This window comes from Felis catus, chromosome B2 (genome assembly GCF_018350175.1).
Source record: "Felis catus isolate Fca126 chromosome B2, F.catus_Fca126_mat1.0, whole genome shotgun sequence".
In the NCBI taxonomy this organism is placed as follows: domain Eukaryota; kingdom Metazoa; phylum Chordata; class Mammalia; order Carnivora; family Felidae; genus Felis; species Felis catus.
In genome coordinates, this window is record NC_058372.1 from 120,217,168 (window position 1) to 120,240,682 (window position 23,515).

General features: G+C 38.9%; 1 protein-coding gene across 20 annotated transcripts in view; it reads left to right on the forward strand.

The window, feature by feature from the left end:
- The window catches only part of EYA4 (EYA transcriptional coactivator and phosphatase 4), a 315,525-nt gene extending 293,857 nt beyond the window's left edge, over positions 1-21,668 (forward strand). For 15 of the 20 annotated variants that reach the window (XM_006932029.5, XM_045058071.1, XM_045058063.1 and 12 more), the window contains 7 exons: positions 1,393-1,482; positions 7,809-7,867; positions 7,975-8,135; positions 11,157-11,271; positions 15,339-15,460; positions 17,500-17,600; positions 21,008-21,668. In XM_006932029.5, coding sequence (XP_006932091.1) covers positions 1,393-1,482; positions 7,809-7,867; positions 7,975-8,135; positions 11,157-11,271; positions 15,339-15,460; positions 17,500-17,600; positions 21,008-21,088 — 729 coding nt within the window. In that variant the 3' untranslated portion in view covers positions 21,089-21,668. Of the gene's footprint in view, positions 1-1,392; positions 1,483-7,808; positions 7,868-7,974; positions 8,136-11,156; positions 11,272-15,338; positions 15,461-17,360; positions 17,462-17,499; positions 17,601-17,979 lie in introns of all 20 variants that reach the window. The other 5 variants (XM_045058058.1, XM_045058072.1, XM_045058065.1 and 2 more) reach the window with 2 other exon arrangements.
- Positions 21,669-23,515: the final 1,847 nt, after the last annotated feature.

The window sequence follows — 23,515 nt, forward strand, 5'->3', positions numbered from 1 at the left end:
TTTAGGGGTGTATATGAATCCGGCTTGGCCTGTTGGGTTGCTCATCCTTATCATAAATTGAAGTCAAGTTAGCATTAATTTCCCCAGGTCTAAATACATTTTTTGAAATGCCATTTATTAGAACATTGAAAACACAAGTTTGGTTCTCTCTCCTCAAATCCCTACAATCTGGCTCCTAGCCCAGCCACTCAACCCAAATCACCCTCTAAAGTCTTCCAAAATAACTTCTCAGCCAAAACCAACAGTATCCTTCTAGACTTGTCAGCTTTATTCGAAACCATATTCTTCTCCCTGTTAATACCCATTCTGGCCTCAAATTCTGAGGATTTGTCCCTTCCAGGATTTTGTTTTCTGTGTCTCCAGAGTCATACCTAACCTATAGCAGTTCTCCTTTAGAGATCATTGCAACCTCGATCATTTCTCTTTCTTTCTTTCTCTTTCTTTCTTTCTTTCTTTCTTTCTTTCTTTCTTTCTTTCTTTCTTTCTTTCTTTCTTTCTTTCTTTCTTTCTCTAAGCACAATGTTTGTACATGAATTACTTCCCTAGCCCTAGCCCTAAACTCTCCTTCCTTTTTAAAGTCTTCCACCTCCAATGCTAGGCTTTAAACTATAGTTAATCATGGGAAAGTACCAACTGTGGTCTAGGGTCTGAGCTTCTTGCTGCTGTGTAATATCTTGGTTTCTGTAAACAAGAATTAAGTCACTTGTCTTCTTACTAACCCCTTACTTTCATTAAACTCCTAAAGGTATATATTTTCTACTTAGATTACTTTTACTGAGTTAATGTTCCTTTAGTTATTGCATATCCAAATAAATATTGGTCTATATTGTAGATCAAACACAATTGATATTTAAGGGGCGGTGTTACCATGGGTCACCCGCTCTTCCTGGCCCACCTTCAGACAACAGTGTCTGCTCCAGCCCTACAGACATCCGGAAGTCCTATTTGTCTCCCTTTCCTACTTATGACCTGTTCTTCTTAAAGGGATGTCCTTTCCTCTTCTGTACAAGTCTGCTCCATTCTTCAGTACCCCATCCAGGTATCTTTCTCCGAAAGACTCTCCATGGAGTATGTGTAAACTGGGTCCTATCAACTAGTTTGCTTCCTTCCTCCTCCTCAGATACATATAGATGTACGTGAAAATATATTCTAAGTTGTCTTCATGTGTGTATGAATTTCTGTAAATTCACAAATGTAGCTGTATATTTAGTGTGGCTTGGATTATCCTTTGGAAAGTTACCCTTTTTAGATAATTGGGAAATATTTTGGATCCTAGGTAAAAATCCATGCAGTCTACCCACCCCACCACCCACAACAATATGCACTTAAAATATTCTTGATAATAACTAGTCACTGAAATTTTATCTCATTGGATGTATTTTTCCTTTTCAGGATCCCCCCATGGCTGTAACTCTTGGACTCCGAATGGAGGAAATGATTTTTAATCTCGCTGATACACATTTATTTTTTAATGATTTAGAGGTAAGAATTTAAAAAGGTAGGAACTGTCGTATCCATCCGTTAAAATGTTTAGATGGTTTCTATACACGCAGATAACTTCAAGAAATCTAAAAAAAAAAAAAAATTAGCTCAAGAGAATAGTAAAAGTTTCTGTCAAGAGGAAAATGTATATACAAATATAAACAAAAGCTAAATTGCATTAATTAATTATACCTATGTACTGGCACATGTTTAAAACAAAAATATCTCAGAAGGGGAGGTCTGTCTGCTTTGCTGTCTCATACTATACAACCCATTTGATACCTTCCCCATCAGCATTTGCTTTTCCAGGCTACTGTTCACGTTAATCGCTGGACAACAGCCATAGATATTAAGTTTTGTAGATCACCTGAAGCCAAATTTTAGACAACGTTCCTTATTTCCTTATTTCCTCCCCATGTGGATAAAACGGTGCCAGAGCTATTTACATATCACATCTGACTGGTTTCATTGTGTTTATTTTTTTCTCTTTCTAATGTATCTTTTCATTCCCAACCTCGAAGGGAGAGTAAAAACAACAATAACAAAATGAAAGGACTCCCCCCCCACCCCACCCCACCCCCGCTCCCCGATAGCCTCAAGGTAGCTGAATAAGTACTGTAACGAGGTATATAATCTGGGTGCTACTGATCTAAGTTATTAGGCATTCAGATGGTCAAATTGGAACTAACTGTACAGATGGGGCACTGAGCAGAAGGACTTCTCAGTCACATGCAACTACGCTGAAATATTTTTTAAGTGACATGTTTACATGTCCATTTCATCTCATGGTTTCACAACAAAATAAAAGTGTCTATAATCATATTCTAAATGGCAAGAGAGATGATTATGGCCAAACACCCCTTGTACAGACTTTGTATTGGATTTTCCGTTAATGAAATAATACTCTTTGAAATAAATATGTTTATCACATTGTTTTTGTCAAGGAGAAACTGTAGGGTCCACAAGCATAAAAATCACGTCTAAGGTTACCTGCCAGCTAAGTGGTAAAACTGGGATTTGAAACTCTGGAGTCTCACTGGCTCCAGAACACATATTTCTACCCCCATGCCTCGCAGAAGTGTGTGAGAAAGAAAAGCCAAATTATTCAGTGTCTTAAATAAGTTTTAAAAATTGACAAGGTCTTAAATCCAGTTTTAGCTACATTTGAGGCATAAGAGTAAAAATTCTGTGTTTTAGTATATCCCATAAATGTATGTGTTGGAAATCTGGGTAGTATCATTTTTTTTTTTTTTTGGTGTTGTTTTCTCTGCAGTGAGTCACTGTTTTTATTGGATAATAAAATTACTGTCTGTTTAAAGAGGTTTTATTTGTTTTCTTTAATGGCCAATATGAAAGATCAGTGTTCCTAGGCAAGTTTTCCAGTTTTAGATAATAAGAAAAAATAATCACCTCTCTAAAACCTGATTTAAATTAATCGTGCTACTTATTAGTAGTGTAGTATACAGAATGACTTTATATACCCATTATAATAGAAAACACGTTTTAATCTTTGGAACTTGAATTTTTATATAAGATGATAACTTTTAGGTTGGTTTTTCTGTTGGTTAAAATGGATGAGTCTTATTTTTTAAAGAAAATTCTAAGATTATTCATCTTTTTAAACCCCCACCAAAAAAAGGAAAGAAGGAAAGAAAGAAAGAAAGAAAGAAAGAAAGAAAGAAAGAAAGAAAGAAAGAAAGAAGAAATCTTATGTGGTTTTATTCAAGTTTTAGAGTTTTTATTTCTTTCATTAATTATTTTTTACTAGAAATAAATGGAATAAATAACCTTTTAGCTTTTTAGTGGCACACTAGAAGCCAGATGGAATAAATTTACCACCCAACTTTTAACAGAATACTAAAGTAAGAAAGCGAAAGTAACATATGATGAATTTGCAAATACTTCTAGCTCATTGGACGTGAATATTGGCATATCAGAAGCATGTGGTCACCTATGGTGCTTTAAGAATTTTTATTTTGGATTATATACTATATAAAATATATTTTTAAAATACCCGACAGGATCTCTGGTAAAAATAGTAACTGAGAAAATACTGGTATCGACTTTCTCTTCTGATTATAGCTTTTTAGTGATGTTCTCAAATGTGATAAAAATTCCACTTGACTCAAGCACTACAACTTAGTGTCCAACAGTAAGTACCTAATCAGTGAAATGATTGAGTGTCTGCATATAAGTTAATTAAACTCTCATACATGTGCACAGACATACCCATGACCCCTGTGCATGTACATCTAGATGAAGTGCCCAAGGAGACCCAAAGGCTTATAAACAAGCATGAAAACAAATAACGTCTGAACAGTAGCTTTTAAGATCGTTCAGTGCACTTACATATATGTCTGCTCTCCTCCTGCATCTGACTTTGAAAGTCAACTTTACTCTCACCCAATTTTTTATTTCAGTAAACCTCTTGTAAGCAAAGATAATCATGGGCTACATAACTGGTGTTAAGCTATTTCTGCTTCTGCTAACAAAGAGGCAAATTCCTCAAGAGAGTAACTCCATCATTCGCCTATTAAGTTTCCTTTTTTTTTTTTTTCCTGGTGTATTTATCCTCTCAGGGTTCCTTTTCTTAACCCAGAAATCTAATTTGAGACTCAAATCCTTCAGTAGATACTGTAACATATATAGTGGCAGCTGCTCTCACATAATTCTTTAAAAGATACAAATTTAAATCCTAATAGACACTTCTCTACATCCTGCCCAACTGCAGAGAAGGCAAATGCTCATCGTCCTCCTCCTCCTCCTTCCCCTCCTCCTCCTCCTCCTCCTCCTCCTCCTCCTCCTCCTCCTAAGAAGAGAACACTCCCTGTTGAAATAAAATGTTATTTCAGTTAGAATAACTTCCAGAAAGGAAGGCACCGGGGAGTTCAGCTTCACAACAGTGAGAGAAGACTGCTGTGCGGGTTGTGACTGATAAAGATCAGTGACAACTTTGTGGTCACCTTGTAAGACAAAAATAAAGAATTTAACATTAGCATCAGAATTATTATAAGTGTTTGAGTCTTTAGACTGAAATTTGTTGAAGCCAAGCATTACACTGTTTTTAGTATTTCAGGTTTGGGTCAAAACGATCCTTGCACAATTCCTCTGAGTGAAAACTAATTGAAGAACAATTATTTAGAATTTTCTAAAAATGTAAGTGATTGAAGTTCAGGTTTCTTTCACTGGACTGTAATCCTCAGGCAAGAGTCCAGAGTCAACAAGCATAGTTAACTAGGCATAAATTTAAAGAGAAGTTCCATTTGGAAAAATCTCAAACATAACTTCAAATATGGAGCTCATGGTCCAGTAAGTTTGATACACTGATGTCCTCAGGAGTGAAAAATAAATCTCGGGGTAAAATGTACAAATTAATCATGTGAGTTAATACTTGAAATGTCAGAGGAGTTTCTCCACAAATTAGGATGAGAAGGTATGAAATATAGAAATAGCTTCTAAGTAATTAGAAGTAAAAGAGTGATTCATAAGGATTTCCCCCACTTTTTTGGATATTTACTTATATATTACTGTTTATTATAAGACAGAGATGGAAATTTTTACGTGGTGAAAGATCTCAGAGTTTCAGTAGAATGAGCAGCTTTACATGATGCCATTTTGATAGTGATTTAGTACACTTTTCATACTCACCAAGAATGTCACCGTCTCTAAATAAAAAAATAAGTCTTCTTTAGAACTATTTTGCTGCCTCCTTGTTCTGGAAGAACTTTATTTCCAATTTTCATGCTAATAATGAAACCTCCCCACCCTTTCCTTGAGAGCCCAATCCAATAGCCACTACTGTTGCTTTTTCCTATACTTTTCCCTAAGATTTTTCTGGAAGCATAATGCCTCCTTCGGTTAAAGTTTGGGCTGTACTCTTTTCTTTTTTTTTCTTTTTTTTTTTTAATTTTTTTAACGTTTATTTATTTTTTTTTTTAATTTTTTTTTTCAACGTTTATTTATTTTTGGGACAGAGAGAGACAGAGCATGAACGGGGGAGGGGCAGAGAGAGAGGGAGACACAGAATCGGAAAGAGGCTCCAGGCTCTGAGCCATCAGCCCAGAGCCTGACGCGGGGCTCGAACTCACGGACCGCGAGATCGTGACCTGGCTGAAGTCGGACGCTTAACCGACTGCGCCACCCAGGCGCCCCTAACGTTTATTTATTTTTGAGAGAGAGAGAGACAGAGCATGAACAGGGGAGGCTCAGAGAGAGAGGGAGACACAGAATCTGAAACAGGCTCCAGGCTCTGAGCGGTCAGCACAGAGCCCGACGCGGAGCTCGAACTCACGGACCGCGAGATCATGACCTGAGCCGAAGTCGGATGCTCAACCGACTGAGCCACCCAGGCGCCCCTGGGCTGTACTCTTTTCAACCCGTACTCAGTCAAAATGGGGAAAAAAAAACCCTTTCCAAAAGTCTATCCCACTCTGACACCTGCAGCCTTGGTTTGTACCCCATTCTGTCTCCTCCCCTCCACTCTTGGTATAAATATCTTCTTACAGTCCTTATAGCATCTGGAATATTATTTTTAATATAATTGAAATGTTGTCTTAGAAAATTTAAATGACTGTGGTAATTTTGTCAAGAACTGTCATTTGTCTGGACATCTGCCATTTAGTCAACCAAGAGTTGCTGAGTGATTACTGTGTGCCAAATTGTGCCTTAAATGGGGGTGTATCCAGGTGACCCAAACACCCTTCTCAGGGAGCTTCTGGTCAGGTTAACATTTTGGAGCCCTTCCTTACCCGTGAATATTGGTAGACATTTATGCAAAAATTCCTAAACCCATAATTTATGTAAATCACATGAACCTTCCATTTACCTGGATTTTCAGGTTATGTACTAAAATTGTATTGATTGGGCTAACCTTATATTTTATATATTTTTTAATGTTTATTCATTTTTCGAGAGAGAGAGAGAGACAGAGAAACAGAGCATGAGTTGGGGAGGGGTAGGGAAGGAGACACAGAATCCGAAGCAGGCCCCAGGCTCTGAGCTGTCAGCACAGAGCCCAGTGCAGGACTCAAACTCACGGACCACAAGTCATGATCTGAGCCAAAGTCAGATGCTTAACCAACTGAGCCACCCAGGCGCTCCTATATTTTATATTTTAAAAGAAGCCTGAGTCAATTAGTTCACCCCAGACTATAATAGGATCTAACATATTCAGAATAGAAAACCGGAGATGATAAATATTTCAGTACCAGGCACTTCCCAGGTCCTATAATGAATATAAATGGTAGCTGAAAAGCCCTTGTTTGATATGGCATCTTATTGTCAAAGTTAATAATTTTTAAAAATTGATTTTGAATAGTAAGTACCATGTATACAGTCAGCATCTGTGAATATGACTGAAATAATTTGAGTAGAGAAAAAGAGCCCAAAAGGCTAAACTTACCTATCCTAAATTTTTTAAGTACTCGGTATTTTAAATGCCCTAGCCAAATTCCACCTTCAGATCACATGCTGTTTCACTGGAACTTTTCAGATTATTTGAAGAGAGAACAGGATTCTTAGAACAGCAAAGAAGAATTTAATCCTTATCCAGAAAAGTTACCGTTTGTTCTGAGAACACCGTAACTTAGATCAGGTCAATTATATGGGTATATGTACCTCAAGTTTATTTTCCTCTGAATTTGTAGCACATTGGAGATGGTAAATCTTCCTTATTTCCCTTTTGTTTCTAAGTATTGTTTTCAGCTTAAAGATTTCAAAACTTGAAAAAAGTGAAAAAAAAAAAAGAAAAGAAAATGTCGACTTGTGTGGTTATTAGCTTTTTCCTGCGTTGAGAGACCAGGACTTTTAAAATAACATCAGCATGGTTCTTTCATGGTATCCCTGGCCCAGCAAAAGGCAGGAAGTCACAGAAGTCTCACAGGGGACCATAAGCATCAGGCCCCTCTGTTGTTGCTCAACTAATACCAAAGAATAGTAACCACCTGAGGTTCGGACCAGACGAATTCTGTGTATCTTCAGATCAGCGTTATTCCCATACTTAAGTATGCACAACAGAGATGGCTGGAAGTGAACAGCAGTCATTCCTGTAGAGACTCAAAGGTAATTTCTTATCCATAATTTTAAGATTAAAGATTTGTAAACGGCTCTAAAGAAACCTACAGGGCATATGTTTTCACACCCCTTTTTATGGCACTCTTCTGGGCTCAGAATAGAAATGATGCCATTTCCCCAGGCTGGCAGTGGGATGGATGGGCAAATGCTGCCACCTTCTGGCCACAGCCTGGCCAAATGGAAAGCTGGAAGACCCTCCAACACCATACAGGCATCGTTTGAAAAACAAATAACTTTTCCAATGTTTTTAACAGGAGTGTGATCAAGTTCACATAGATGATGTTTCCTCTGATGATAATGGGCAAGACTTAAGGTAAGCCATGCCTTTCAGTATGCTATTTCCTACAGAAATTCGGCTGCGGAGTTTTGCACATGTAATTATTTCTTTTATTTCTTTTTAATGTATTTTGGGTGTTACAGTACCTACAGTTTTGCAACTGATGGCTTCCATGCAGCTGCAAGTAGTGCAAACCTTTGTTTGCCAACAGGTGTAAGAGGAGGGGTTGACTGGATGAGGAAGTTGGCTTTTCGTTACAGAAGAGTAAAAGAATTATACAACACCTACAAGAACAATGTTGGAGGTATGTGCGGCTCTTTAACTCTAATAAAGCTACTGTAGACAGAGGTAGGGTTTGAACTGTAGTGCCGTGTTCCGTATTAGAGGCTATCCTACTCTAAGGTAAATTACCGAGAGCTCATGCTGAACTACTCTGTCAGAATTCTAAGTCCCTTAGAGTTGGTAGCAGGAAAAAAAAATGTAAGTGCAAAATAAAATGTGCATCTCTGCCAAAAGAACTGGGAATTCTTTGGGCCCAGATACTTGGTTAAGATTTACAGCAGGGCATTTCGCTTACCCCTCGTCAGCAGACATTGTTGGTGTAAACCAGACAGAGGAAGCAATTGAGGCAGCGGGAAGACCTGTCTAGAAGCAAGGGCCCCCAGTCATTAGAGCACAGTTGTTAGTCATCATTACCTTTCTGGAATTCTTTTAGAAATAAATATCAACAGTGCTTTATGTCATTTCAAAGACTTAAGTCTATATTTTGTAATTGCACGTTATCTGACAGTGTATCTTTCCCATGTATAGTATTAAATGTGATTATCATGGGTTTGTTTTTTTTTTTTTTAGTTTATTCATTTATTTTGAGAGAGAAAGAGAGAGTGAGTATGAGTGGGGGAGGTCAGAGAGACATAGAGGGAGAGAGAATCCCAAGCAGTCTCCACACTGTCAGTACAGAGCCCAACATGGGGCTCGAACCCATGAACCCTGAGATCAACACCTGAGCCGAAATCAAGAGTCGGATGTTTAAGCGAATGAGCCATCCAGGCACCCCATCATGGTCTTTAAATGTTCAGATACTCTGTGGGTTATATCTAAGCCATTTTATTTTCATTCATATATATGGGTGATATTACAACTTGTGACCTCAAAACTAAAATCTTGGATGTTCTTCTTGGTAAAATAAACCATAATTATTTCTATTATTACGATCAGTTGTAGGTCAGCAAGATTCTAAGATTAGCTATGAAGTCATATAAATTTTTTCTCCCAGGGTTTTCTGTCTATCTGTCTCTGTCTCTCTCTCTCTCTCTCTCTCTCTCTCTCTCTCTCTCTCTCTCTCTCTTTCTCTTTTTAAAGGACGGATGGTTGAGGAGTTTAAATCAGAATCTAATATTGAATGATAAGCTATATATACTTATGCATACTATACAAATGTGTATTTATATACATATCATAGAATACAATACACAACAGTAAGTAACATTTTCATCTCTAGTATATATTATTACACACACCACACATGTCATGAGGGCAGGGCTGTGTGTCTGTTCACCATGTATCCCCAGTGTCCAACTAGCCCTAGGTGCTTAGTAGATACTCAGTAGCTACAAGAGAACAAAGAAAACATGTAGAACCATAATCAATACTCACGTTATTATTATTGTTGTTAGAACCAAAAGGGATCCTAGAAACGAGAGATCTTTGGGGCGCCTGGGTAGCTCAAGTCAGTTAAGCGTCCACCTTCAGCTGAGGTCACGATCTCATGGCTCGTGAGTTCAAGCCCAGCGTGCGGCTCTGTGCTGACAGCTCAGAGCCTGAACCTGCTTCGGATTCTGTGTCTTTCTCTCTCTGCCCCTCCCCCACTTGTGCTCTGTTTCTCTTTCTCTCTCTCAAAATAAATAAACATTTAAAAAAACACAAAAGAGAGATCTTCATTTCCTGGTGAGAAATAGGCCCGGCAGACTTCTGACTTGTCCAGGGTCCTGAGCAGACAATTCCGGCTTCCTAATTCACTCTAAAGCTCTAGGTAAGACACTTTGGTAAAATCAAAGAAACAGGTGTTCTCTTTCACATCAATTGTGGGTAATATGCTTAATTTTGAAATAATTCCTTTGAGAAATCTGAAGTAAGTTTTATCATTCAGATGTGACATTGTTTCCCTCATGAAGGGTATTACTAAAATCATTTAAAAATGAACAAGATGAGTTAATAAATAGGTATTATAGCTTTAAAAGGTTGGTGACATGTAAGTCCATTTTTCTGTGCTAATCTGTTAGCATCACTATATTGAAATAAGGACAAATGAGTTGCTAAAAAATAGAAATTTTGATTTAAAAAATCCTCCACCTGGGGCGCCTGGGTAGCTCAGTTGGTTAAGCGACCAACTTCGGCTCAGGTCATGATCTCACGGTTCGTGAGTTCAAGCCCCCGCGTCAGACTCTGTGCTGACAGCTCGTAGCCTGGAGCCTCCTTCAGATTGTGTCTCCCCCTCTCTCTGCCCCTCCCATGCTCGTGCTCTGTCTCTCTCTGTCTCTCAATAATAAATAAACATTAAAAAATATTTTAAAAAAATCATCCACCTGTGTATGTGCCCCTGATGCCCTGAAATACAGTTTAAATAAGAAACTTATTTCTGGTGGATTGCATGATCTTATTTTTTTCATAAAAACAAGGGCTTTTGAAATAAAAAAGATAGCATGCCTGCTTCTTCTCTTACCCCAACATTAGTTCAGCTTTAACCATTGTTTATAACCGTGTCGTATGCTTCCGAATTTCAAGCGCAGTTCTTGCCTTTTTAAAAAACAGAGTATTTGTGATAGCTTCAGTACTACTTGGCAACATAGGATAATGTCATCACTGCTGGTTAAAAGTGGTAATGATTGTGATTATTAAGAAGTGAAGCATGTTCAGATAGCCAGAGTGTTTGAAGTTTGAATCCCTAGACTGGTGAAGCCCCACCTTCTTCTCCAGCTCTATTCTATCACTGTCTTTTGGATTGGGACCCAGGCACGGGAACTGTCGCAGCTCCGCAGGTGGTGGGCATCCACCGTGCCAGATTCTAGGTTCAGTGAGTACAGAGACCGAGATCCACTTTTTCACGTTACATCCCCAGTTTGGGGCCCAGTACCTGAAACCTGAGCTGTTCAGTAAATGTTTGTTGGATGAAGGAGTAATTAGTTCTGAAATGAAGGATCAGTATTGATCTAAGTCAGTCTCTCTCGGCTTCCGAGGTTATCTATACTGGACAGAAGGGAGGCTAAACTAGGTTTTCCTGAAAACTTTTCATCTGTTGATTCTACCTTGCTTTTCATCGTTGCAGGACTCCTTGGCCCTGCCAAGAGAGACGCATGGTTGCAGTTGAGGGCAGAGATTGAAGGTCTGACAGACTCCTGGCTAACAAATGCACTTAAATCATTATCGATTATTAGTACTAGGTAAGTGGTATTGTTGCAGTTTCTATATTTATTATATTCAAGATGTAGTTTTAATAGTGTAATATGCATCATTTTTTTCTTAATTCCTAGAGTATTTTAGAGTTTGAAGGAACCTAAGAATGTAGTGAATCTAGTATTTTCAATGTACGTTGAGGGGGAGGTGGATGGGGGGTGGCAGCTGGGAGTTGATGCTTCTCAGAATAGCCAGGAGACCCTTTCTCTTTACCCTTCTTTCTCCATAACTACGGGCAGTCTCCACAGGAAGGTCATGTGACTCGCAATCAAACAGGAGCATGTAGTTTACCCACAGAGTGCATATTTTAAAGTGTCTTAGGCCATTATAGATAATATACATGATTTAAATGCAGCAAAATAGTAAGACAAGCCTCTTTGAAGAACTTGTAACCCTTGTGTTGTTTGAGCTAAACAGAGAAATGCTGACTTACTGGTACAGGCAATAGAACTGAATAGACTTCTGACTACATGGGTATGGCGTGTGCCATAAATGCTACCTAATAAAATAATATAAACCTGGAAAGTGATAGCTAGTTGGGGTGGGGATGAATCTTCGCACCATCCCGTTCCCTCATTTTACTTCTGAGTTAGGTGGGCAAGTAGAAGCATGCTTAGCAAACCTGTAAGTAGCACACATTCAGAGAAAGACTATGTGGACTGATGGAACCGGGATACAGAAAGCCTTGGCAGGGTAAAAGGAGAGTCCCGGATTAGAGCGTGGAAGTAAATGTGTGTGCCTGAAATCCTGCACGTGGCTTCTAGCCGCAACACCGGCAGCAACCACATCGATGGTGGGAAGGATAAATGGGGCGGGAAGGGAGCCGTAGTGTCCTGGGTCAGGCTGGGAAAGCCAGAACAGAGTACTTTGCTTTAGTTCTGGGCACCACATTCCAGCGGGCGCTCAGACATATTTGAAACGTCTTGTTGGACCAGCAAAGTGTCCAGAAGGGTTTTCGGCTGTGGAAACCCCATTAAAGGAACAGTTGGAGGGAGGAACCAAGGAGTTTAGTTTGAAGAAGAGTCCTACATGGAACACGATTACCGATGTCAATTGTTTGAGCTGTTAGGCCAAAAATAAACATCTCTCTCTGGTCTGTAAAGGAGAGAATTGGGAGGGATGAGTAGGAATCCTAGGAAGGAAGGTTCTAGGTCTGTGTAAGGAAGAATTGTCCCACAGTTGGAGCTGTTTTAAAATGGGACTTGCTGCCTTGTGATCTCTGTAACTGGTGATATGGGGAGGAAGGGTCAAGGAGGCTGGGATGTAAGGCCTCCCAAGTCCCTGAAATCGTGTGCAAAATGTAGGGGCATGTGCATTTCCCTGCGGAGGAGGTCAATGGCTTTCATTATTTCTAAAAGAGTTCTAGATAGTTAAAAACCAAGGCTATTACCTTGTTGTGTAGATTATATGTGTGCTATCCATAATATAGAGAGATTATTAGTAAATGCATGGCCTTAAAGCAACTATATGGGTATGTGATTTTCAGAAATAAAAATATTAACAAGGAGGGGCGCCTGGGTGGCACAGTCGGTTAAGCGTCCGACTTCAGCCAGGTCACGATCTCGTGGTCCGTGAGTTCGAGCCCTGCGTCCGGCTCTGGGCTGATGGCTCAGAGCCTGGAGCCTGTTTCCGATTCTGTGTCTCCCTCTCTCTCTGCCCCTCCCCCGTTCATGCTCTGTCTCTCTCTGTCCCAAAAATAAATAAACGTTGAAAAAAAATTTTTTTTTTAAATATTAACAAGGAAAAGGAGGGGAAAAATAAGTCATTACACATTGAAGATTTAAATGACGTGAAATTTGCTAAGCTATCCACAGGGATGACCATATTGGTAATTTTTTTTACAGAATTTCTAGGATATCAGAAAAATAGAGACTTTTACAAAATGGCAGAATTATATATCAGAGTCTTTAGCAAAGGTTGCCCCCTCCAGCTCTAATTCCTCCCCTGTGAGTATAGTCAAAGGACATACTCAAATGTGTAGGAAATTTTTCTATGTAAGGCAGCATTATTTACAATATTTAGAAATCAAAACCAGTGACTGAGTGAGCCTCACTTTAAAGAATTATGTTGGAGCCACATACAGTCTTCACACATTCTGTCTTGTTAGGAAAAGAGGACTAGTAGACAATATGACATAAATGAATAGGCTCACGATATAAATGAGTGAAAAAAGTAGAATAAAAACTTATATATGAAGTATGGTACTAATGAGAAAAAAAAACCTGTACACAAATAGAAATTCTGAAAGTAAACACACAAAATGGAGAAACCAGTTACCATCTCTGGATGACTAAATAATTGATGCTGTTCGCCTGTTCACGTTCTTAATGTTTGTTCATATTTCGCACAAGTATATACATGCCATATATAAATATATGCAATGTTTGGAATTGAAAGTTACAATGCATTATAAATTGGATATAAATATATGCAGTGTTTGCCACTTATAAATCTGTAATTTATAAATGTATGCAACGTATGCCATTTAAAAAAGAAACGATATAACTCCAGTTATCACACGGCGTAAGTGGCAAAGCTAGATTTCTCAATATTATTTCAATCCAGTGATGTGTTTGTGTATTATGCCTGATAATCTGCCATTATTTGGGGAGTTTCTTTCTGATGATAGGCAGGAAAATCACTTTTCAGGTCTTTATTTCCTCATCGGCAAAATTAAGGATTGCATTGGTGGTGCTTATTAAAGTTCTGCCTCTCGAAGGCTTTGTTTCTTTAGCCCATATAAGTGATAATCTCATCATTTGTCTCCAGGAGTTAGAGCTTCTGTTACAAGATCAGGGCACCTCTGGAAATAATTTACAAATGGAAATGTTTAAAAGGCTGTCATTATAAAGATTTTATAATTGTTTTTGAATAAAATGTAGTTTTTCCTTATACAGGATATGTCTAAAGAATATAAAGCATGATATTAAGTGTACTGGGGGCTCAGTATATACATACCCATGAAGAGTTGACACTCAGCTTGCTCTTCTGACTTACTGTTGAAACCAGGCTTCTGACAATCAATCCAGAGAATTCTAGGGGCCCTTACTAATACGTATTTAAGGCTCCTGCTACAAAATACCAGTAGAGAAAGGCAATCCGAGTCCCAGTTTCATGTGTGTGGTGTGAGCCCCTCAAGGCAGGATGGCTCAATTTTCCCATAATCCAGAAGGAAGGACCACAGTCCATTCTTTCCAGATCTCTGCCTCACAGTTCCCACTCTCTTGGTGTTTCCTTTATCTCCCTGCAATATGACTGTGAAAGAAACAACTGTAAATTGTAAAATGGAAGATTGTTACTTTCAAAGAGGAAGGCCTGTGTAGATGGATTAAAACTGGGTCCATTAAATGCAATCCTATGTTGTTGTTGGAAAGGAGATTCAGAGAGTCACGTCTTCTGGACTAAATAAGAGCCCTCTCATTCTTCTCCAGAATCCCCATCTGTCAGCCCCTTGACTGGGACACTGGGCTATTTCTTGCACAAAATCCAAAAACTACTTTTACCCATCCCATTACCTTCTTTCTGCCTATGTCCACTACTTTTCCAGGCTCTGAAAACCCTGAGACATAGAGTCTTACCACCCTAAAAAATTACCTCATCTGGATACTTGTAAAACTTAGAGCTAAGCCATCCCTCTGATAACCTTCCCATGATTGCCACTGGCTGAGGTAGGTATTCTTCTCTGATGTTCCACAGGAGCCTGAGGAGATCCTTATTATAGAACATATTTCATATTGCAGGTGTCTATTTACTTGTGTCTCTCCTGTATCTCTGGGATGCGGGGGGCAGGGGAGGGGGACAAAAACGTCATTCATCCATGACTTTGTTTTGCCCATTTTCTTCCACTTCCCCCATTTGGGGATGTATTCCTCGCACCTGTCATGGTACCTTCCAGATAGCAGGCACTCCGTGAATAACTGTTGATGTTTAAAGGTTAGCTTATCAGGACCCATTTATTATGGAATTGAAAGGCCACAGTGACAATTTAAAATCTGTGCCATTCGAAATTATTTAGTATTGGAAAACAACTCTGCATATTTCCTCCCTATCTTAGGAGTAACTGCGTAAATGTCTTGGTAACGACAACCCAACTGATCCCAGCTCTCGCGAAGGTTCTACTCTATAGTTTAGGAGGTGCTTTCCCCATTGAGAATATTTACAGTGCAACTAAAATAGGTAAGACAATTACTTCCAACTCTGTGTGGAATGTGCTCACAGCTGGGTTTTAGGGGATTTCCTTAATATGTCTGTCTGCATGATTCCCTCTTCCATGAGTTTTGCTATTAGATTATCAAGCAAATTTGAATGGAGTGCAAATAACAAAATACCCTGAAACCCAATGTATGTGTGCAAATTTTATGAAAACTGTTGCCCAGTGAAATTCTGAATTCAGTATCTGGACAATTCTATTTGCTTACTTATGTGTTTGTATTTACACTTCAGGAACACACGTGTTTTCTAAATACTAGACAGTGTCTTTAGCCATGGTATTTAATACCTTAATGATTTAATATCTTAAATATCTTAATTGCCTCTTTGCAGATGCAGTAATCTAGATCTAAGATAAAATACTCTTTTGACATTACAGGGGAGTGCCGGAGGGATTGAGTAGGATCCTACACTTCAGAAAAAAAAAATAACAATTTCATGAATTGTAACCCACGAATGGCTAGAAATACACATTTCCAAAAATGTTCAATCAGTAACCAAAGAACTCCAGCCTTGTTCATTTGCTTAATATCTCTCTGCGGAGCCATCTTGGAGTTTTAACTGCCTTTCACAGACCAAGTCTTTAAGCATCTTTCAAAAACAGAACTTCCTGACTTCTGCTGTCCTGAAAGAGTTAAAAGAAAACAGCTCCTGTATTCTACTGTCTGTCAAGGAAATGACTGGGGAAACAGGTTGTCTAATGCACCCTGAAGGTCAACAGACTTAGGGTCTGGCACCTTGACAAGAGTTCAGAATCCTAAAATCCCCTACCAAAAATAACCTGCCCTGGGTCTCGCCGAGTTTTGATATTGGCACAGGCAGAAAGAGCCCCCATTTGCAGCTGTTCCAGGAGGATGGTTAAAGAGAGCCAAGCCTTCATGATGTCAATTCCACATTGTCACGGCACTACATACAGTTCAGGACCCTGATACCAATCCCATTCACTTCTTACATAAATGTATGTATTTACGCCGCAGGATTAATGTATCACACTTTGTCTTCCATTCTGGCAAATCAAATAATTTGACACCAGCATAAACATTTCTTCTAGGAAGGACAGTATTCTTTTTTATTGGTCAAATTGTTCCTTATATTTAATCTGAAAGAAAAAACCACAATCATTCTTATTTTTCCCTTTAAGCTAGTATTTTTTGGAGTTCTGAACTATCAGATTAAGAAAAAAAAATGCAAAAATAGCCATGACTGCATGAACATTCTGGGAATGAAATTCAGAGGATTATGGCAGTGTTGTAAAATGAAGAACATGTAGAAATTCCACGGTGTTATTCTCATAGTGCAATCAGAGGAGACGGGTGTCACCAGTGCTGTGGCCCAGACAGCACCCTTGGTACAATTAATCTGAACAGACTAGCTCCTAGCCACTTGAAGAAAGGAGTTTTTTTTTTTTTTATCTTTTTTATCAAGGTAAATTTACATCTTAGTATTTCCTCTTTCCTTACAGATCAGCCTTCAGTTTTTTTTTTTACAATACTGTTTTTAGCTGACTTGTCTATACTGCTCAGACGAGACACAATTGATCCGCAGGGTTAAACAAATAGATATTAAAACTCACAGTTGCTTATCAAAGTTATTCCAGAATTCTCTTGCTCATGTACAAGACGCTGACATTTTCTCTGGGTCAGATGCTTAACCCTACTGGCTTTTGTGGAGTGTGAGACACATTTGTTTAATAATCTGTCTCAGGTGAAGACTGACATTATTCAAACATATTGGTTGATTTCGTAAACCCAGAGGTTGCAAGCTAGTTTAAGTGATTGATGTTCGAGAGAAATTAACCTAACACTTTATGAATCTTTAGGTTAATGAATGCAGTGGCTGGAAGAATAAGCAGTGCATTGTTTTTCAGGCAAGGAAAGCTGTTTTGAGCGTATAGTGTCCAGGTTTGGCACTAACATAACTTATGTTGTGATTGGAGATGGCCGAGACGAAGAACATGCCGCTAACCAGGTAACTTCACTCTGAACTTTATCTCGTTTATCTTCCAGGGAAAGAAAGTTGCTTTGAACGAATAATGCAAAGGTTTGGCAGAAAAGTAGTATATGTTGTAATTGGGGATGGTGTAGAAGAAGAACAGGCAGCAAAAAAGGTAACCTGTCTCAAACAATGTTGGTGTGATAACTTCTAATGCAAGCTTTTGTGTTTGCATTCCTGTAGTTTGGCCCAATGGCAGCTTGACAAATGATCTAAATTTATAGATGCAAAGCAGTAAAGAGCATGAGAAGGTCGATACTTACATTCAAATAAACCATTTGGAGTCTAGCATTTTTTGCCTGAAATTTGATAGAAACGTAGGAAAATTCAGTCAGGTTTATTTACGTGTGTGCGTCATGCACACAGATCCAGTGATCTTTAAGAAAGATGGGGGGGGGGGAACCATTTTTAAACACGAAGGTCCACCTGATAAGTTTAATGAGCTCCATAGAAATCACACGAGTGACTCAGTTCTTCCCTTTTTGCTCACCCAGCTTTTATGCCCTATGGTCCTGGTGAACGCCTTGTAGTAAGCGTGTTCCGTGGTGATAAATGCTGAGGCTATTTTTAATAGCTGAAGAAAAACCTTGCTAGCGAAATTAATAAAGGCTGTTGGAATGACGTGTATTATTCAGATCCTTTGGTGCCAACTTGTCATAGAGACTCAGAGGCAGTATGCCTCGTATCTTCTAGAAGAATGTTGTCTGTTTTAGTGAGATGTCAGTGTGTGATTGCAGCCAAGCAGCTGGCGTTGAACATATTCAGGAGACCTCATAGGCCCTAGGTATTTAAATAAGCCCTTTCATCTGGCCCATATTTCTGAAGAAGAAACTAAGGCAGTTAAAAACCATGAAATTATCAAAAGATCATTAAATGACCAAAAGATCAAAAGAGGAGTGATTCCAAGATTGGTCCTAGACACCAAACCATCAGTCGAAACAACACTGAGATCTAATGCTTCCTTTACTGAGTGACCACAAAATATCTATCATCTGGCCAGGATAAAAATCATAGAATTCATAAAATAAAGCAAAATGATAACTGCTGTTTTTAAACAGCAACACATTGGCTTATCTTGTTTTACATAAAAAGAATGTTGTCCTTATCCTGAAGAGACCTCAAATCATCATCCAATAAAGCCTTCACTGAAACACTTGTATGTGCTGCTGTGTTCACCTGATGTCTGTTTTCGAAAAACAGGAGGGAGAGGGCTTAAGAAAATTTATAGCTATACTAGAAAGATAAAAAACGTGATTTATGTTTGTAGATCATTCAAATCAAGCAAAGTGAAGAAGGAGCTTCTACTTTAGAAGGTTTGGTCAAGTATTGGAAGCTGTAATTGAAAAATCTCATGCTTTTCCATAACCTTGAGAGAGTTGGTGCAGGCTCTGACGCCCGCAGAGCTCTTGGTCTCAATTAGCCGTGTCAGTGACCCCAGACCGCACCCTGCTCCCCCCCTCCCAGGACGTTCTGTAGAAGGCCAGGGATGCAGCCTCAAGAAACACCACTTTCAGTGCGGACTGCTACGTAGAATCCCCCTCGTTGCACACAGTTGAAATAACTTCTGGAGTTTGTCAATGGCCTGAGTCCGTGTTGTTTCGATTTTTCATGTTGGCACCAGAATTAACACACAACAAGTAGTCAATGCAGCCACTGCCGCACACATTTTGCAACTCTTGGAGCTTACGTGAAATTCACATCTGTCTAGGTCAGGGCTAATAAAATTCGCTTTTCCAAACCAGGAATGTTATATGCCTTTGAAAATGAAAATGTATAGAGTCTACACCGTTTGCCCGTGGTGTGAAAACAGGATGTGACCCACTCAACAGTTGTCCTCCCCTCTGCTTTACACCTGAAACTTCAGGGGAAAAAGGCCTGACTCCAAGTGGATGAGAACCTGGGTTAGAATGCTACTTCCAAATGGTTGTTTATGTAGGTGCAGTTTTGGTGATGGTGAAGGCTTACAGCTCTGTTTTGAAACACAGGTGGCTGGTTCCTCTAGTATCCAGGATGCATGCTTTTCTTTGGATGTGGCTGTTATCGCATGCGCAGAAATACAAAGTACTAAGTACTATGTCGTTACTATAAATAGATCTGAGCTGAATGGAAAAACAAAATGTTACTTTACGTGAATAGCTGTGCTTTCATTGGACCTAGAAACATGCTTTGTTTTGCAAATTTTAGCAGAAAGTTGAAAGTTTAAGAACGTATAACCGCACTCCCCCATAGGAATATATAATGTGAGCCATTATTGTACTTTTCAGTTTTCTGGAAGCTGCATTTAAAAAAAAAGAAAAGTAAAAAGAGACAGGTAGAATTAATTTTAGTAATATACTTTAGCCCACTATGCGTAAAATATTACTGACTCGACACCTAACAAATGTAATAATTACTAATGTGATGTTTGTATTCTAAGTCTTTGAAATTCAGTATGCATTTTGGACAGGACTTGCCATATTTCAAGTGCTCACTAGACACATGGGGTTGGTGGCTACCATATTGGACAGCAAAGAATTATAACAGTAGTGATTATTAGTTGAATGTTTAACTTTTATACTAAAATATTTTCCCTGTTTTATATATATGGATATATTTATTCCCATTGTATCTATAGATATATATTCCATGCATATATATTCTATAAGGTGCCATCAGCCCAAAATTACAAGTAATGCTTGACTTTGTTAATTGCTATAGTGCATTATTTCTTTGTTTTCATTATTGTCCATAATGGAGAATTTTTCAACGTTTTTTTTTTCTAATCACATTTTGTCATGAAATTTACCACACATATACCGTATCCTGGTATATCTTTGGAGAGCCACAAACCATTGTAATGTCTAAGCATATTTTTCCCCACAAGAGCCCACTATTGTTCCTTCGGGTACATATCGCTCCTATTGTGAATGGATGCCGGAGTGCGAAATTTCTCTCAGTCCCACACCATGAAGGAAGTTAAGTCAATGCTACCGGCTTAAGTTATTACTTACCCGAGACAAGGAAGAAGATTGATTATCCCTGCATTGTTTTCTACCTTACGTAGTCCAGCTTCAAATTATTTTTTACATACAAAAGAATTCACCCTCTTCCTCTCCAATAGATAAAAAGCCTGGGACTCAGGAAGTGTGTCATTGTCAAAATTTTGTTTCTAACCGAGAGGGGAACCCTAAGGAGTGTTGTGGTTAAAAATCGCGTCCCCTCAGCCAGGGAGGATTTTGATGCTCAGCTTGCACCCCAGATGCTAATCTTGGTAATGATACGTTCCAGAATAAATACTAAACCACTTCAGAAATTTCAGTATTTGCTTTTATAAATATTCAAATCCAGTTCAGATCTATTTCTCTCTTATTTGAAGACAGTATGATACTGATGTTACCAAGCCTTCAAATACAATCATGCCTCCCTTGAATGTGGGTGAACCACACGTTTCTGTGTCTACTGTTGCTTCGTTGAGACAATAGTTACGATTTCTCTCCATTCCTTCCCCTTCTCTCCCCCGTACCTCCCTCTGTCAACACACAGCACAACATGCCCTTTTGGAGGATTTCAAGTCACTCAGACCTCTTGGCTCTACATCAAGCACTGGAATTAGAGTATTTGTAACTGTGTTCTCTAGCTGGAGATCCATTTTTTTTTATATATATATTTCAAGTACACTGAATTTTTATGTGTGATTCAATGCCTCTGGCTTTTACACATATAAATTGTCTTAAAGGATGAAATCATATTTGGAATGACAGTTCCAGGATGAAGAATTCAGATTGCTGAATGGAAGTTAAACTTTAGTGCTACAGAAAGGAAGCTCTATGGTCTTATATTTACAACACTTTAATGTTTAAAAAAAAAAAAAATCTGTGGAGGTTGCTGGTACACACCGAACAAGTCCGAACTGGAATTAAGAGCTTTAGCAAAGAACTCTCACCCTGGCAAAGTCCCAACACGTGCTCCGTCCGACAAGGTGGTGCTCAACAACATTCCTCAAAATGGGAGATCTTCTCAGCCCTGAGGTTTGAATCTGACTTTAGCCTACCTAGCCCAGAAAATCTGAATTGGAATGCACTCAGACTGTATAAGGACAATCCTATCTAGACCTGTAATTTGTGTAAATTATTGATGAAAATAATTTACTGTGACTTTATTAGCAGCTGACTTTGAAAGTGGATGCAATTTTTCTTTCATTTGTTGGGGGGGGGGCAGGGGGTAAGCGGGGGGGGGGTGGAAATGGGAGTCTGAAATGTCTCTTTTTTAAGTTTGGCAAACAGAATGTTCATACTGATGTGTTGTGCCTTAAAGACAAGACAGCGTTTGTGTGTTACAATGTAACTTTGGTTAAAATCTGTAGATAATGAAAAAAAAAAAAAAAAACCTTTGTGATCATTCTTAAGATGACCAAATTTAAAATTCAAGCTATCAAAAGCTTAATACTGCATCAGCAAGAAACTATTTGTTGCAATAAGAAAACAATGATAATAAAAGAAAGCTTGTGTTTTATTTGGGTTCTTAATAATTCCAATAATTATATGAGGCAACTACTTGTGCATCCAACCATAAGCAGAAGGTTTGAGAAAGACTGTGGGACCTTTACTTAGAAAGTGAAATGTATGTTGAAGTCTCGAGTACCCTTTCTACAGTTCTCCTGGAGAAAACTAAGAGCCATATTCATGACTACTTAACATTATTTTGAGTTTGACCTTCCGATATGTGTAAGTCGTGTAGAGGAAAATAGTCTCATTAAAATCATAAGCAAATAGTACCCAAACTTTCTTAGGAGAAGCCGTGAACATGGCTTAGAATTCACGTCGAGCGAACTATGGCTTGACGTCAAGCTAAGTGCATTCATTCCTGATGCCGTGGCAAAAACGAAAGGTCTTCCGTGGCGGAAGGCGAATGCCCAGATGGTTTCTAAAGGAAGGAGTGAATCGATGACAATTTTACCTAGAATATCATCATAAAATAAATTGGCAAGTGAGCCAGATCTTGGGAGCAAGACCGAAATTGCAGCAGTGAAATAGTATCTGGTTCTCTGTCTTAACGCGTCAGTCCAGTTTCTCTCCCTTGGAGACCCCTGCACCTTCATTTCTGCCTGCACTGTTTCTGCACAATGACCTGCATTCATTGCAAGGAGAACCTGCCATCGTCGTGTGTGCATGTGTTCTTTTTTTTTTTCGTGGTGTGTAGCCCACGTTAGGAACACGATATAGGTTCTCCTGTCATTTCGTATGACATGATTTCCCTTGTGGGAATTTAAGACTTCAAGATCTAGGAATGTTTGAGTGGGGTGTGCACCTGCAGTTCTGTGTTTAAAATGTCATCATGTGGAACCAGGAGTCCAGTCCGTAGGCAGCGCCCCTAACCAGAGGCTGGTCCGTGATCGCTTCGGTGGCTCCCAGAGATCAGTGCTTTGCACACCGATCGCAGCATTCACTATGGAAATGTGGTTTCATTTTGCAGGCTATAAACCCGTATTTCTTTACTGAATGCCGAGGCCATACTTCCATCGGGCAGAAAGAGCTTGAGATCCAATGTTGCAGATTGTAAGGCTGTGATTTCATCATGTGAACCTTCCACATATTCTTTAAATTTTGTAACTTTTGGCTCTCTCTGCCCCAGGTACTGGTGCAGATAAAGTAAGGTTGCAAGACTTTTAATAATAATGATAATGATAATAATACTAATAATAATCTTACATTTATATTGGCCTTTAGCTTGAAAATAGCAGTTTAAAAAAATCAAAGAGCTGCACTGGCTATCAATAATTATGTTTTGTGCACTAAAACTTTAAATATTTATTACTGTGAATAAAACGAAATTATCGCCAGTTTCTTTAAATGATAGAATTGCGGCATTATACCTAGATTTTTCATTCTTTTTCCATATCAAACAAGCAAGGCTTCTAATGCTGCTAAACCAGCAGGTACAGAGAGGAATACCCTTCACAGGGCAAAGGGAGGGTCACCAATTACATCACCTAGTGCTGTTCCCCACACACATCTTCTCCCCTGATAGTGTGTTCAGAAGAGACTGCAAGCA